General features: G+C 39.3%; 1 protein-coding gene across 1 annotated transcript in view; it reads left to right on the forward strand.

The window, feature by feature from the left end:
• LOC128297709 (tetraspanin-2A) overlaps positions 1-1886 on the forward strand; it is a 43256-nt gene extending 41370 nt beyond the window's left edge. Inside the window, exons 4-5 of the mRNA XM_053033395.1 lie at positions 1265-1450; positions 1545-1886. Of these exons, the coding sequence (XP_052889355.1) occupies positions 1265-1450; positions 1545-1619 (261 nt within the window). The 3' untranslated portion in view covers positions 1620-1886. The remainder of the gene's footprint in view (positions 1-1264; positions 1451-1544) is intronic.
• Positions 1887-16430: the final 14544 nt, after the last annotated feature.

Consider the following 16430-nt stretch of genomic DNA (forward strand, 5'->3'; position numbering starts at 1 on the left):
TGTATCGATTATTGTCTCTTGTGTGGGGAAATTGTTTGCCAAAGTCCTCCACCTCGTCCGTGCAGTTCATTAATCCATTATTGAAATCAAACACCATCGCCACTACTTCGCAATGTACCGTTTGGTACGCGTTTGCTTCAGCCGATCTTCTGGCACTATTGTTCCGTATTCTCCGTACTGGGATGGTTTGATGTCGGACTAAACTCTCATCTGCAGGGAAACGGTTGTAATTAATACTGAAACGCGAGTCTTTAATGGATATTTGCTTAACTCACCTAAAACGCCCAACCCACTCCCTTGCTAGCGAACACATTCACTCATTGACGACACTGTCACGTCCATTTTATCTTGTTCTGTTGAGTGTTCGATTCTATCCCACATGGCATCCTTCGGTAAAGCTTTTAGTAATCTGTTTAAATAAAAATATTATAAGTACTTGATGCAGTTATGCAACAAGCTTAAAAATATTCATTTTTTAATGCAAAATTTGACATAAGACATTAAAGTACAAATAGGATGGTGGTGTATTATTGATTTTTTAACTTAAATGGAATACAATTTTACATGGAAGTAAATTACGTTCAATTATTCAACAAATTAAAAAAGTCATTAAACAAAGCAGTCATTTCATTTCACAGTTCCAGCTAAAGTCGATGATTTTATGAGAACGGAAAGCAATCAACTAAAGCTCCTGTTTGAATTTTGTTGCGCAACCAATTAAAAACTAACTGTGCTTTGGTATTTCAGATGAGGAATCGATCTTTGCACAGCAAACTATAATTTCCATCGTCTTAATTTAACCACTTTCTTCGGGGATGGCAGAACTTTTAATGATTCATTCGACGATTTCACAGTGTCGTGTTTCGATTTTCCCACTTTCTCTCCCTTCGATATCGCCATCTTTGAATGAGGAGGTGTGGCCGCTTTTTCCTTGATGTCAATCTCTATAAGATACAGATTTTTTCCGCTTCACTGCCGATTTCTTTTACACTTTCCTTTCACTCTAAGTTGCATTATTAAACACCTGCCAGACTGTTACACGATTTCACCATCGTATCAGAAATGGCACTTTGCTGCAGTGAAACGGCCCGTTTCCCTATCGATTACACTAATGAAACCTAGCCCGGTAATGATTCGGACGCGTTGGCGGAATAGAAACGGAAGGCTACATTTATGCTGATTTCTTTTTTCTTGTGCAAATACTGAACAGCTAAATGTGATTCGCTTCTTCGTAACACGTTCTCTCGCTACTTTCTCGATACAGATTGGGTGCTGTGGAGCGGACGGACCCAACGATTACATGGTGATGCGTCAACCATTGCCGCTCGAGTGTCGCGACACTGTTACCGGTAATGCATTTTTCAACGGATGTGTCAATGAGCTGACCTGGTTCCTGGAGGATAAGTCCATCTGGGCCGCCATCATGGCAATGATACTGGCTGCCGTGCATGTAAGACTCACCGTCACCGTTGTTAACCAAATGCCCGTTTACATTTTTACATTCTTTACTCTTTATTTGCATTACATTTCGTTCGGAAAAATAGACGTGCAATGCTGTGCTGGGCATAGTGCTGGTTCAAGCACTGAGACGCGAGGAGGAAGCCATGAACCGTCGCTAAACAGCAGTGTGACGAAAATAATCCCAACAATGACAGCACTAAATACCACAATACACCCCCAAAACCCAGTACCAGGAGCATAGAGCTATGACAAGCTGGCAGTGGATTGAATTTGGATTTATTTTTCGTTGGTGCAGTATTTGAATGCCAGAGCTACCTTTTCCCCGTTTTACACTTACTTTACGTTTGACTATAGGCGCTAGCGGTTAATTGAACAATGTCAGCAATGTAACTTAACTTTATATCTTTGGTGTATCGAAACTAAATAAAGCTTAGGTTTAGAGAAAACAAAAACAAAACAATCATCCGACTGGTTTCTTTTTCAATTAGCTAAAACATGTTCTTTTCGCCCGGCTACGATCGAGGCGGTGCCGAACAATAATTTTTTTGAGCGCAATTTATACAGCTTGTTATTCCACGCTTTCCATATATTAGCATTTTGTCGAAGGGATAACACTGATAAACAAAGGAACATAACATTGCATCCGTAAATAGCTTTATCAAGCTTCACCCAAGCCACAAATCTTTCCGGACTAAAAAAAACAACGACAACAGCACAAAAAATCACTCACCTTTGAGAAGAAAAGTTAAACAACTACATGAAGCATGAAAAACGCCATCTATTGTTGTTACCTTTCCTCCGGATAAAACAGTTGTGGAAGGGAAAAATTAAAATAAACCTCACCTCAGCTGGAATACCTTCCAAGGACCTTTCCTGACAGCGAATCGTGTGTAAATCCTTTACACCAAGGACCTTTCGTATCGGCCTTTCCCGAGTCTTGCGAACCGAAAGCTAATATTGTAGGTAATAATTTGCATAATTTTTCCTCACACAATCGGTTACCACCTTTTGTTGTGTCTGTTTTGTTTTTTTTTTTTTGCATGCTGTTGTTAGTCGACGTAACACCAGATGTTACCGTGGTAAAGTTACCCTTATTTGCATCTTCGGCAAAGCTGGTGGAGTAGATTCTTTCGAGCGAGAGATACGCCGGGCCTTATGCTTGCGAAACTTTCACTCCCCAAGTTCGTCTGTTGAAGGTCACACAATCACACAACGACAACTTTAAACCGCGTGTTCTTTGTTTTGTGTGCGTCATGGGAAGAAAGAAGGTGTTTCCGCGGTTCGTACTAAGGTTTCTTATGGGAAACACATTGCTCGTATTCCAGCCTAAAGTATAAAGCATGTTTCTCACATCATATTGTTAAGCCATGTTTCATCACATCGAACAAGTATCTGTTAACATAACTTTTAACCATATAAAATATGAATTATGAGGTTAGAAAACTATTTTTAATTTTTTTTGTATATTAAAGCATACAAATAAGGTAGATTCATACATTTGAGATTGAATAAACTCAAAACCATCATAAACTCAACAGGGGATACCTTTGTACAATATTTTAGAATTTAATAATAACATTGCAAAACACCCTGTTCTTTTTTATTATTTATTATTTTCATTTATATTATATCATTGGAAAAAATACCTCATCTTGACTAGTTAAAATTATTGATTATTATCAATAAGTTGTTCCTTCGTGAAACTGTTACAACTGGACTGAACATTCTGGAATATTATATGTGCAAACATAAAATGTCAGCTCAAGTGTTACAAAAATGTTCAGATAAAAAAGTAATACTTCTCACATAAAACTACAAACTAAACGTTTGACACGATAATTAACTTTCTGTGAAAGTTCTACTTCAATGACACACAAATCCGTTCACGCAACACACAAAACAAGGATGAGAGAAAAGTATGCTAGACGGGTAAGTTCGTTGCCACGGGCGGGCTATTAAAACCACCTCCCAGACATAGTTATTAACTTCTATTCATGTCCAACTATAACCGCCGCCAAAGACGATCGACTTTTCGTACCCGTGTGTATCCCTTTTCGGTGGTAGGATGAGACGTTTTAACAATCTCTCTATTTATTGCCCGTACATTTTCTCAAATGGAAGAAGGTGAAGAACCTCATTAAAAGCTTGTACTTTCGACGCGCTGTTCGGGACCCATCGTCAGACGATGTGCCGGTTGCTTCCATTCAGTCGTAGCACGAAAGTGAATGGAAGTGAAAATTCTTCACATGTGAAGCGTCTTACACGACGTTCGTGCTCGTTCCCATCATTTCCTCTGGGCCTTGCTTTTCCCATTCTTACGCCACCTGCCGGACTGACCTACTTCAAACGGTAAGGTCTGGACGAGGAACGTCATTCAAAGCTGGTGTCGATAAAAGCGGAGTGCCTTCAGTCGGGACGCCTGGGATGTGGTGCTGATAAAAGAAAATATCACACGAAACGATCCTTTCTCAGCTCAGGGTTCGGTGCACCCTTCGGTGCACATACAGGTCGTATCAGAAATGAATATCAGAGGACGATGTAAACAGCGATTTCGTTTTGCTATAAGTATCGCAATAACTATTACAGAGATTCACTATGGGAAAAGGCAGGACAGGATTGTTTCGATTTGTAAAAATAATTGTTTAAATGATTATCGTTAATGCAATAGTAACAATAAAGTATGTGATTACTTAAAAATGACTTACATCAATGTATAGGAATTTCACTCATAGTAGATGCAACCTCAAGGCATTTTTCGGCTTTGTATTTTGATATCAAAAACAATGAATATTTGAATATTTAAAACAAGACCTCTTTATGGCAGTAGCCAAATTTTTTATTTGACTTCATTAACCAAGAAAATTCTTAATCAAAATATTACATTCTTGAATCTAATTCTATAGTTTTTACTTCGAGTATACTCCAACCAATGTGATCAAAAATAGAATCCAAAAAAGTACACTATTCACCATTGCAACAGTATTATGCAGTAGAGCATGGTAACACATTTCGCAAAACGTTAATTGTGCAATTGCCCTATTTCGATAATATTAAAATATATAAATAAATAGCTACGAAGAAATGAATAAACAAATTAAATATATTAATGAATCAATATATTTAGTATTTGCAAATAATCAATAACGCAATTTAATATAAAATCATTATTTATTAAGTCAATTCATTAATATACAAGTTATTAAAATAAATAATTGACCGATTTCTAAATTCGTAAAAAAAATACCTCTTAATTTTAAGTGCTTTAACAGGTTGCTCTCTCACTGTGCGAATGATTCCAGCAATACTTATCCTTGGCGGTTCAAACTGACGACTAGTTCGAATGCTTTTCGTCGGAAACTCATTGGTAGGAAACTTTCTATCACACCATATCGTGTTTGTGACTTAAGCTAGCGTGGAGTTATGATTTTTTCTTACGTTTCTTTCAATCATATATGCGTGCAGTTGTTGTATCGTAAACTTATTCCTAGAGTTCTTAGTTTTAGGAATATTATGATATTTTAAAATGTATTTTTAGTTATTGTGAGGGGAAGTTAAATTGGAAGTTGTTAGTTCTACATAGGTAACAGCAGTCATCTTTTATAACATAATTAAACAATAACGTATTTATTTTGATTGTCATTATGTGAACTAAACATTAGCAACCAAACTGTTGAATTCAAGTGTATCTCAAATGCAACTTGTTTTGATAATAGCTTGTTTTGATCAGCGAATCTTGAATGCTATCATTATATTAATACACTAAATTGGCTTTAGTTTTTTAAAGATTACTTTTCTCGTATTGAAACATGTGTAAAAATGAAGCTGCTCATCGATTGCTTTGTTATTTAATGTTTATTTATTATAGATCATTCCTTCCTTAACCTACCCTACATTTATAGTTTCGATTGTACTAATACTATCAAGACTTACTAATCTTGTACTAATATATCTTTAACCTAAGAAGTCTATTAGGTTATAAAAACATGTTTCCTTGTAGGAATTCCCTTGCATAAAAATAATTTAAATAAAAATTGTATAGGAATTGAAACATGAATTTATGGGTTTTGCTATACCAGACAAGTATATGCATGCTATGGGATTTATAAAACAATAAATAAAACTTTTTCATGTTCACAAAACCTCTTATCATCACCAATTTTTGTGATAGAATCATTAATCCGCCGTTTGTGTTAAATGAAAATTGACGTGGCACAACCGTTTCTAGCATACAACCCACAAACGTACAAAATCCCAAACAAATTAACATTCTCCTCACTAAAATACGCCAACCATTGACGATTCGGCTGCTGTTGTTCTTGCTGTTGTCACGATTTTACGATCCTTCAGGAACTAGATTAGATCGCTCTTCGACTCCCAGCCAGCGGCGCCCCTGTTTCTACCCGTAACGAAAATTATACATTCAACGCTGGCGACACAATTTAGTACATGTTTCCTAACCGCACCACTCAAGAATAAAAGCGTCGGTCTCATCAGCCGAGTGGCGCGAGTTAAAAATGCGCACCCTGGCGACACAAACTTTTACGATTGAAATAATGTGTAATTTTTAACCACCGCTTCGCAGGCGTACAAAATAATGCACTTTGGTGGTTGCAATAAAACGTTATCCTTTGCGTTATCCTGCCAGCGCACTTTTTATCCTTTGTTTTGTTTTATCACTTTGCTGCAGCTTTGGAAGCGGAAAAGTGTTCATCACTCGAGGCACGAGCGTAGCGCATGGGATGGGTGGATGTTTCCCTGTGTATCTCACCGCGGCCATGCCTGTTCCTTGACGTGTTGCCTTCAGTGTGCAGATACCGTGGACACCAACGCGTTAGAAGATGAATGCAAAAAAAAACAGGAACAATACAAGAAATAAATGAGATTTGGCAAGATTTCTATGGAAAGGAACGCTGTTTTGCACGGCAGTTGATGACTTGGGCGCCCGCATTATAACACCACCGAAATATAAATAAATAAGCGCACAGTGGAACATGTACATTGTAAAAAAAGAAAACGCCACCGCTACCCCCCATGGCAAGGACCGTCACGCAAATGAAATAAACCTCCTGAACGAAAAAAAAACATGATATGTGTCGATAAAATTATTATGCTCGGTTGTAAAGTCAGTCGTCACGCTTCCATATCCCACACAAATTCTTACGATGGGAGGATTACATTTTGAAGATTTGATAATCCTACCAGACACTATGTCACCGTGCAATGGTGGTACGTTCGCCTACATTACCCACCGTGCAGCGTGTAACGACGGTAGATGTCTTACTCGACGGACGGATGTCCTGTTCTTTTACCTTTAAAAGCGGGAAATGGATCTTTGTAGCTGCTGCAAGTGATGGCATGCCGATGGTTGATGGCATTTTTACACAACGCCCCACCGTTGGTCAAAATCTTCTTCTCTTATAGCATTATTACTGCATTATTATTTAGCAGTAACGATGGATCATATTCATGAAACATTTCAATTTTAAAACATGGTTTTGCAATTGTAGTTTTTCTTTTGCGAATCGTAAAGAGCAGTAACCGACAACGATATCATATCAATGGACTTACAAATGGTTAGATACAAATGAGGAAGATATAAATATTATAAGAATATTTTTGGGAAATTCCTTTGTAAATCATAGTATAATGTTTATATTATTCCTACCATTAGTGCTTTAAGCTGTGATGATAACGATGATCTTCCGTAACGGATACATTTTTTTAATCTACCTGAGATACGAAAAATCTAAAAAATCATTGTTGTGGCTTTGAAATTTTTTCGCTGAAAAAAATATTGAAAATTAAGGAATGAATCTTCATCATTGTGACTAGTCAACATACCATACAAACTGCAATAACATTAATAATTATTGGCCTGTATGTCAGCTGCAATGATACGCTCGTTTTGTTACATGTTTGAAACATTATTCCATAGTTTTAAAGAATTTTTTTTGCAAAATTTGAGCAGGTTCATCATTTCGATTAAAACATATCAAATTTTACTTTAATTATTTTAGTCATGCACTCGATGCTTAAACAATGTTCCATATAAAAAGATGCGCAACATTTTCCGCATTACAATCAAAATACCTAGTCACCCACAGTTGCGAGGTTACCGATCGAAGGAAGATAATCTAATTTTAAACCAAAGCACCGGCGGCATCTACGGCACGAGCGTATTTTACAAACAGATAACATTTTCCCATGGAAACGGGTGTAAAATGCAAATAAATCTTAATGAGGCTCCACCGTACCGTTGCTCCCCACCAGCATCGTTCAGGTGACGTGCTGTTGGGCCATTTAGTGAAATTGACACAACGCGGGCATCGATTCCACAGCCAGAAGGAATGAAGTTGTTTAAATGATTTTCCAAACGCGGCGAAGGGTGAAACGGTAGATTTGCCCCGTGCCACCCCGGGGGAAACGTGCGTTGGGTATTCGGTCCCGGTGTGCGGCCCGGTTATTTATTATATCGTTAGTTTCTACCGGATTTCTGCCTAATTACGGCCCAGCTTCACATCGTCGCCCTGTCGCCGTGGCTGTCATTCGAATACGAGCGCCCGTTACCGTGGATTTTGCTGGCCCGGTGTCTAATTCAAAAACCGCAAAGGAACCGCTCGCCACAAAACTCCGGGTGCAACGTCATCACATTCCCTGCCCATAGCTCCCTCCAAACCACCGGAAGTTATCTGTGAAAGATCGGGAAATTTATACACCAATAACAAAACGATAAGTTCCACCTGTGCGAGTGCAAATCGGAAGCGGGTGAAGCTTTTTAGCATATTTTCCCAATTAGCGCTTTGCCTACGTTTCACCAAACCAGCGGCAAACGGTTCGGGGCAACGATCAGAAACGAAAATTCGGGGCAACGAATTCAATGCTCGCAAAACAGCTCAATCGGAATCTGCTGTTGGGTAAGTTTCGCTTGATCCGATGTCCGGCATTTTCGGCATTACCAATTACCGCAAGCCATAACGATGTCGTACAACTTTTCCCAGCGAGGAGATATTGCGGTGTGGCAGGGAAAGAAAAATGTTGCGAAGCAGGTGGTCAAGGTGGCAAAAGAACCATTCGAGCCACCGACCACAGATGAAGCACCTTTTCAAGACCTCATCGTAACGTGAACTTGCGGTTGCGGTGTTTGAGGCGATCCGCCTAGCGGAATTGAACGGAACGCACCCTATCCTCCGGAAGGAGTGTGATGGTAACGGTGTGCGGGGAAAGAATCTTCCCACTTTTTAGCGACTTTTTGATTTATGCTTCAATCGTTTCACTTGAATTTTTAAGCACAGCCCTACCGCTGAACAGCTCTCGAACGAAACCTTCAGGATGAATTTCCACTTCGGACGGTTAGTTTCGCCTTTCAACGACCAAAGGCATCCAAAATTAATGAGGATTGTTTTTATTCTATCGTTTCGTCTTTCCAACTTTCGCTGCCGGTGGGAACAGGCCATCGAAGTGCGAGGTGAAATTGAGCCCGTCTTGTGGTGCTTAAGCCGTCAAGAACAACGGACACGACGTAGCCGGAAGACGAAACTACGCTCGTGCTTCACTCATTTGTTATTCATAAGGGGCCGTAGTTTGCAAATTAATTATTATTATCTTGGTTATTCGTTGCGGGACGAAAATCGGCCCAATTGTGGATGGTATGGAAGTTCAGATCGGTTTGTGTAGACAGTACTTTGGGATTCAAGTACGACGCTATGCCCTTCTTTTTACTCATTACGCCGTCCTGTGTCTTAGATTTAGATTTGCTCCTTTTAGCATTTTTAAGCGAGATATTTGCAGTAGAACAGTCCAAGGAATGGTTGATAGGTTTGAATCATTTTCCAAAAAAATGTGACATGTGTACTAAGAGCCTAAACCTCAAATCTTGCGATGAGTTAAAAATACTATTCTTTATTTCCATATAAATCTAAAAAACATTTGCATAAAAGTACACTTGATCCACTAAAAAAGTATATTCCGACCGGCTTTCAATCAATCGTAAAACAAGCATGCGCTACAAACCTGCAAAAAGACATCGGTAAATTCCATAAGCTGTTGTCCTTTTAGTGATATCTGAATCATTCAGATCGTACATCTGCAACAAGAACAAAGATTATCTGAAAAACGAGGTCACATGTTTTGAATTCTTGATAAATATCAATATGTAACGAAGGATCTGTAATTGGAGACATCGACCAGTTTGAGGAGAAGCTGGGATGAAAGACGATTTTTCCCAAAAAAGTGCAAAAATCTCACCCGGGCTGTCCGGAGAATAGGTATTAGTATTTTAAGAACTTTAAAACCTTAGCACATACTGCAATATATATTTTTTAGGTTTAAAAATCTACAAACACCAAACATCAGCCCCACTGGGAGGTTTACTATCACCAATGCTTGTAAATATATGTATGAATCACTCATGTGAGACATAACACGCTTCATTATGGCATCATTAGAAGATCTTCATTAACTTCACACTCTCTTATTTCCGAAAAAGCAGCAAATGCTTCCTGCATGCATCACCTTCTAATGATATTTAAATATCCATCAAACTTCAAACGGATGAATAATGTTTGTCCATCGGAGCTTCCGCCGGATGTAATCAAAGAAGGAAGATGTGCTTCGCAAGAATGGCTAGCGGTCGTTTCAAGGAACTGTCGGCTAATGCAGAAAGAAAACTAGAGTGCCTCGGCCGCCCTATTCGTGTGTATGTGTTGCCAAATATTGAAGCATCATAGCTGTCTATGCTTTGGAATGCTAATTTTTCTATAAATTTTCATTGCTTCAGATGTTTCGCCCGACCATGGCCATAAATATTTTCCAAGCATCGGAGAGAGCGATTTTTTTTTCCCCGATCGGTAGAAAAGCCGATGGGAGGAAAAATCATTGCTCAGCATTTCCCCAAGCAGATACTTTCATCAAAAGTGGGCATCATCATTATTCTTCGTCCGCTCGCGTCTGCCGCAATTGAAGTCGGATGTAAAATTCCTTCGATGCTGCATAAACACCACTCCGGCGAAGACACGAGCCCCATAGGCTACCGTTTGACCTTTGGACCGCACGGAAAAACCACACTACGCTACGCTCGATGAGGCGGAACGTGGAAAGCCTCCATCCGACGCTGGCGAAACACTGCTTAAAGGCCCTGCAAATACTTCAAGTTGGCGCATGAATGATATCGTCAACGTAGTAGGCTTCACTTCGGTCGCTTTCCTGTCCCTACATCAAACAGGCCACATCGACGAACGGAACCTGCCTCCGGTGCCAACGACAACAACCGAAGGCACCCCGGGCATAGACAAGTATCATCGACGGCCAAATAAATTAAATTATACTTTCTCCATCGCTATTCACCGATGCGAAAGTTTCTCCGTTTTTCCGTTTTCCATACCGCGCCCAGACCCCTCGGGGTGGAACACATTGCCCCTTTTGCTATACCACGTGGTCGAAATTTCAGCCCGGGTCGAACTGAAAAGCAAAGTGTCATGCCGGCCGTATGCAGTGTGCCGATGCGGTGCGCAAGAAGGCGGAAGAAATTGTCTCAAGGATCTCGAACGCTGCTCGGCAAAGAGTTGGAGCAGGCAGGCCAAATTGAAAAAGGAACCCCGGGCGGAAGATTAGGCGGCTACGTGACGCATATGTGAGAGTGACTCGTTAAAAGCTCCTGGGGATATGTTTCAATTACCGAGATGAGGCAAACGGTAGCCTGCGTGTTGATGGGTGGTTCGGTACGTTGTCCACATCGTTTCGCTTCGACGGATCGGAAACGACGAATGAAGGCGATTACATCAGTATGGACATCCAACTCGATGATGACACCATCGGCTTAAGGTGAGAAAAATTATTCATGAAAGCAAAGTTGATAAAAGAGATATTGTCAGCATATAAATAGTCAATACTTATATTACAGCTCCCTGCTATATTAGAATGTAGTTAGACATAGTTTTAACCTACGAGTTAGACGAAGGAGGCTGGGTAAATTTTTAAAAGAAGCGGTTTTTTTTCTTGTACTCTACGATATTAATCAAAATACATTATTTATTGAGAATTAAGATTCTTTTTACAGGTAAAACAAATGCAAAATATACAAATCGATATTTATCATTCAATTTATATTTATAATACATGTTATATTTAATTAATAAATATATTTATTATTTAATAATGCGGTCTTATCTCTTAAGATTTGGTGTAAGTATAAGAAGTCCATAATTTAATAACACATGTCGCATGATAGCAATGTTTCTTGTTGCCTCTTTGTTTTTCTCCAGGGTATGCATAAATCTTATTATTTATTTGTGTATTTATGTTGCTTAACAAATTGATTGATTGACAGATTGATTTGAATATAACGCTAAAACGAGTTCGAGTTTTTTTATAAAACAATACTTCAAAATTTATTAACTTATTCTTATACATAAGCTTACATTATGAATTTCCTATTCATGCACCCTGCCGTTGTTATCCTATTAGCTGTTTAAGTTCATTTTTTGAAACGTTCTGATTTAATCCATTATTGAAAACACACTGGACATATTTGCTAAAAATTGACAATATTGTAATTCGTTTTTTTGTACTCATAAGTTTTTAGCTCCGGTTTCATTAGCTGGTTAAATGTAGGCATTTTAATTTCGTGATCTTTAATGATTTGGCAAAAATAGTTCCAAGTTTTGTTTCTAATTTTACAATCCTTTAGTTTGTGTTCAATACTTTCCACACATTTGCAATTTTCGCAGTTAGGATGCTGTACCATTTTATATTTAAATTTTAATTCCTGAGTGTACAGACTTTCATTAACCAACTTATACAGAATATTTGTTTCGCTAAAACTAAGCTTATTTTCATTGATGTTTCTCCATATATGGTGCCATTGCAATGTGCATTATTATATTTATTATTTGTGGTTTTGACATACAACTATACAACTTTTATAAGGCCTTTCTCCTTGTTTCCCTTTCTTTGGTTTTTTCGATTATATGCACTTATATCCTGTCAATCTTTTACAGAAAAGAAATTCTATTATCAAATTTCTTTGGAATGTTGTCAATCCATCTTATCCTCATAATTGGCACTATTGCACACGTGCTGATTAAATGCCATGTTCTTTACAGCCAACTACAGAACGTCGCTTACAGACCGAGTTCAAATGTCGACCATGTACCTAACATGAAGTCAAGGTAAATCAACAGTTAAATAAGTTATGAAGTCAAATTTTTTGTACTGTATGCGTAAAGCTAGCAAGATAGTTTATTCTTATAAGGTAGTAAGTAAGCCCAACTTAATTTAGTTTATTTAGTTAAGGCTTATCATACGATAGTCATAGTCATTTTTCGATTCTGTCGTAGCGAAATACAAACGAGATTTCAAATCAGTTTAGCCGTGCGTGGCTGTTGAAACTTTTTTTAAGTGATTCAATAGTTCAATACTTCAATGAGTAAAGTCAATAGTTATAGTAGTTTTTCTTAAGTAATTAATTACCCATTTATTTATTTGTTTCTTTATTTATAAAAAATATGTCGACTGGCAACCACTGCCTCAATAACTTAAGGCTAATAACAAAAATAAAAAAACGCACATAAAGGTGACAATTCAAACGTGGAGAAAACTAGTTTTGTATCTCAAATACGTCCTAAGCTGCCCTACGTAAATACGTAATTGCCGTAAAGTCCCACCAGGCGCCAAAAAGTTTAGTTTATTGAGGAGTGACGGGGCGTCAGTAAGTAAATTAATTATTACTATTACACATTAAAGTATTGTTAATATTTATATAGTTCTAGACTTGTCACTTAAAAAATACTTAACAAATGGCAGTTTTATACATGTTTTTTAATTTTCTGAGATTTTCCATTAGAAATTTTCCAATTATATCTATAAATTCCGCTAATCTCACGACTCAAACGCCCAATCCTTTGTATCTTAAGAAAACCATTTCAAGTGAATCCACTTCCTTCGGAGACTAGCGAAAGCTTTTTTTTAATCTTTATTTGCCATGTCGCAACAACATCGAGGATTGTCGATATGCTAAGCCACTGCCGCTCAAGCAGCCGATCCATTATCCAATCGATTCCAACGTTCGCGGATTGACGAACCGAACCGTTGTTTCTACCACAATTCCTATTAACTTCCTTAATCCGACCGGAGCTCGCGCCGATAGTGGCGGTGCGCGAGCTTTGCGATTTGCTTTTTCATCACACTTTAATCCACTGATTAATAGCAGAATCGAGTCGAACACGCGAACACGTAGCGGGTGAGTTTTTGCGTATTCCATTTTCGGAACGATGGCAAAGTTCTAGGAATCGATTTTGGAAGAAGCATGGTTTTTTTTTTCTTAGGTTGATTTCATCCAGTAGACAAAACAGAGCAAAGTTAGGGGGTGGCAGGAGAACAAAAAAGAACACCATTTGCCATTTGATAGCATTCCTGTGGAACAGGGAGGAGGCATCGAATAATACCGAAAGACGCTAGATCCTTCCTTACGCTCGGCCCATCAACGCCAGCCTTCCAACGCGCTTGAAGCCATTGTTGAGCGAGGAAGTAGAGGATGTCCTCTAATCGGAAAAACTGTCATGCCTCGTTGTTCACTTTAAACCACGGGTAATTTGTTCGCCTCCTTATCCTTTCGGGCCCTGGAGAGAATTGCCCCGGTTGCGGGAATGGTGCCATGGGGACATCCGCCCAAGGACATTCGCTACCCAGCACAGAGCCCACGTTTAGGCGCGAGACGGATGTTTTTCCTCTTGCAGTGCTATTCTGTGCTACGAAAACTTTCCTCCTTCCGTCGTGCTCGGCACGAAAGACACGACACGTAAGTATCGGCGAAGGGACGCAGGAGGAATTCAACCATGGGAGGGGGGCGTCAGAAAAGCAAACCGGAAACACGAAATAGCGACGAGCTGAATCGTCCTCCGCAGACTGCTGCGAGCGACAAGGACGAACGAAGTCTTTTCCATCGAAAGATTAGTCTTGCTCGATGAAAGATAACTTTCGTGACGGCCAAATCTCGTTATTTCGTTTCGTGGCAAGATTCCGTAGAACGGGTGTTGCCGGGAGGATGTGTCGCCTTTCCTTGCACTCGCGTGCCCCAGGCACAGGCAGACTAGAGATGAATGAAGTGGTTGGTTGGTTCGACGCTTGTTCCTCTTTTCTGTCTCGATTCCCCACTTGCCCGTTCTTACACCCACAGTAATTCCGCTTCCACCCCATCCCAAATGTCACCGCCGGTAGGATGGATGGCTTCTTTCAGTACCGACATTCTCGTTTTTTCAAAAATTATCACCAAACGGAGACGTGTGCGGAAGTTCAGCGAGAGCAAAAATCGTTTAAATCAAGCCGAACCATTTCGCGATACGAGTATGAAAAATTGTTCCCATCCGGAGACGAGTCGTACTCGCATTTTGGCTGGTTACCGCTAAGCTGCCTAGGAAAAACCACACCGCTGAGCTATCTGTGCCGGCCACGAACGGTTAAGCACGAAATCCCGTGACAAATTAGAGCGAAACGCGAAACAAGCAACCCGACAACGACTGCCATTGTTATCTTTTGCACTAAGAAAATGAAACTTACTACCGTGCAGATACGTTTTCGGACACATTTCGATGGGAATGGTTGCCGTTTGTAAAATGCATCATACAAGGGAAGCGCCCCGAGTGGGTAAAGGGCGTCTTCCTTTGTTGGCAAAAAATTAATGATAACGTGCTATCGGAGGATATTTTTCATTTTTGGACGTCTGAAATTGTAATGAATCGTTTAAAATTGTTTAATCGTCCCAGGAATTATTAAAAGGGCCTTAAGATTACTAACATTATAAAAATATTGATATATTTGTAGGAACGGGTATAACAAAATACAAGGTCTTTTATTGTAATTGTTGCAACGCAACGTTCTTTCCAGTTTCTGTTTCGCCGTGGACGCGTTTCCTAACACCAATTTTTACAGGTTTCTAGCAATTTTATTTTCTAATTCAAACTTCTTTCGCGGAGCACTGGTTTTGGGCAGGTGGTACGGCTTCGCTGGTATAATTCGGGTGCGTGGTACGAGTGTTACGAGTGGTGCGAGTGGTGGTGTTAAAAAATTACACGTCTTATCACTTGCGCGTTTCGGTTGTGAATGCCTAAATCGATGGCGCACACGCGATGGCCGTTATCGTCCTTTTTCGCGCCTCGATCTCGATCCCTTTATGGCATCGTCCCTTCGGTAACGGCATCTGTCACCCGTCACCGAGCTGTCACCGTCATTACGTCAGGTGACGAAAACAAAAAACAAATCATGCGTTAAACTACAAGTGCCGACTTCACCGTTGTCTACAACAGTAATTGTAACCAACATCGCGCAGTTCGCGAAACAGACTCCTCAGCTATCCTCGCTAACTACCTCCTGAAAACTGTGTTGCCAGTTATCGCCTCAACTGTCACCAAGCACAGGGTGATTCATTCTCTACATATTGATAGATTATTCTTTTACAAAAATGTGTCGCTCCAACTATTGTACGTATTGTACATGCTTCATTGAGAGGAATTTATGGCATATGCATTGTTCGTGCTTGTTCAAAAAGTAATGTGATAATATTAACTTTTATTAATTACTTTTTAAGCCGAATATATTCTCTATTCCCATTCATGCAAAGCTATACAGTCAATGTAACTAGCAAACTTTAAAACAATTGATAAATGTCAGTAATTTTTCACATGGTAATTTATTCTTTTTTATTTATTATTGTTACCTGTTATCATCACACCGAACCGTAGAAGTTTTTCAAAATAAAATCGAAACTGACTGATAGCTGATAGCCAAGGCGGTGAAAAGGCTGAAAAATGCTAAAAAAAAATATTTTGGATGGCGTTAGCTAAAGTTCTGGCCAATTGGCATTTAAAACTGATTTCTAATTTGATAAACCTCTTGCAAACCATGGCACTATTTGACATTGCAAGATTTGCAGCAACTGTAGTCCTCACTACAACCAGCTCGTCCTAAAGTCAGATGGC

The sequence above is a fragment of the Anopheles moucheti genome, chromosome 2 (genome assembly GCF_943734755.1).
Source record: "Anopheles moucheti chromosome 2, idAnoMoucSN_F20_07, whole genome shotgun sequence".
Classification (NCBI taxonomy): Eukaryota; Metazoa; Arthropoda; class Insecta; order Diptera; family Culicidae; genus Anopheles; species Anopheles moucheti.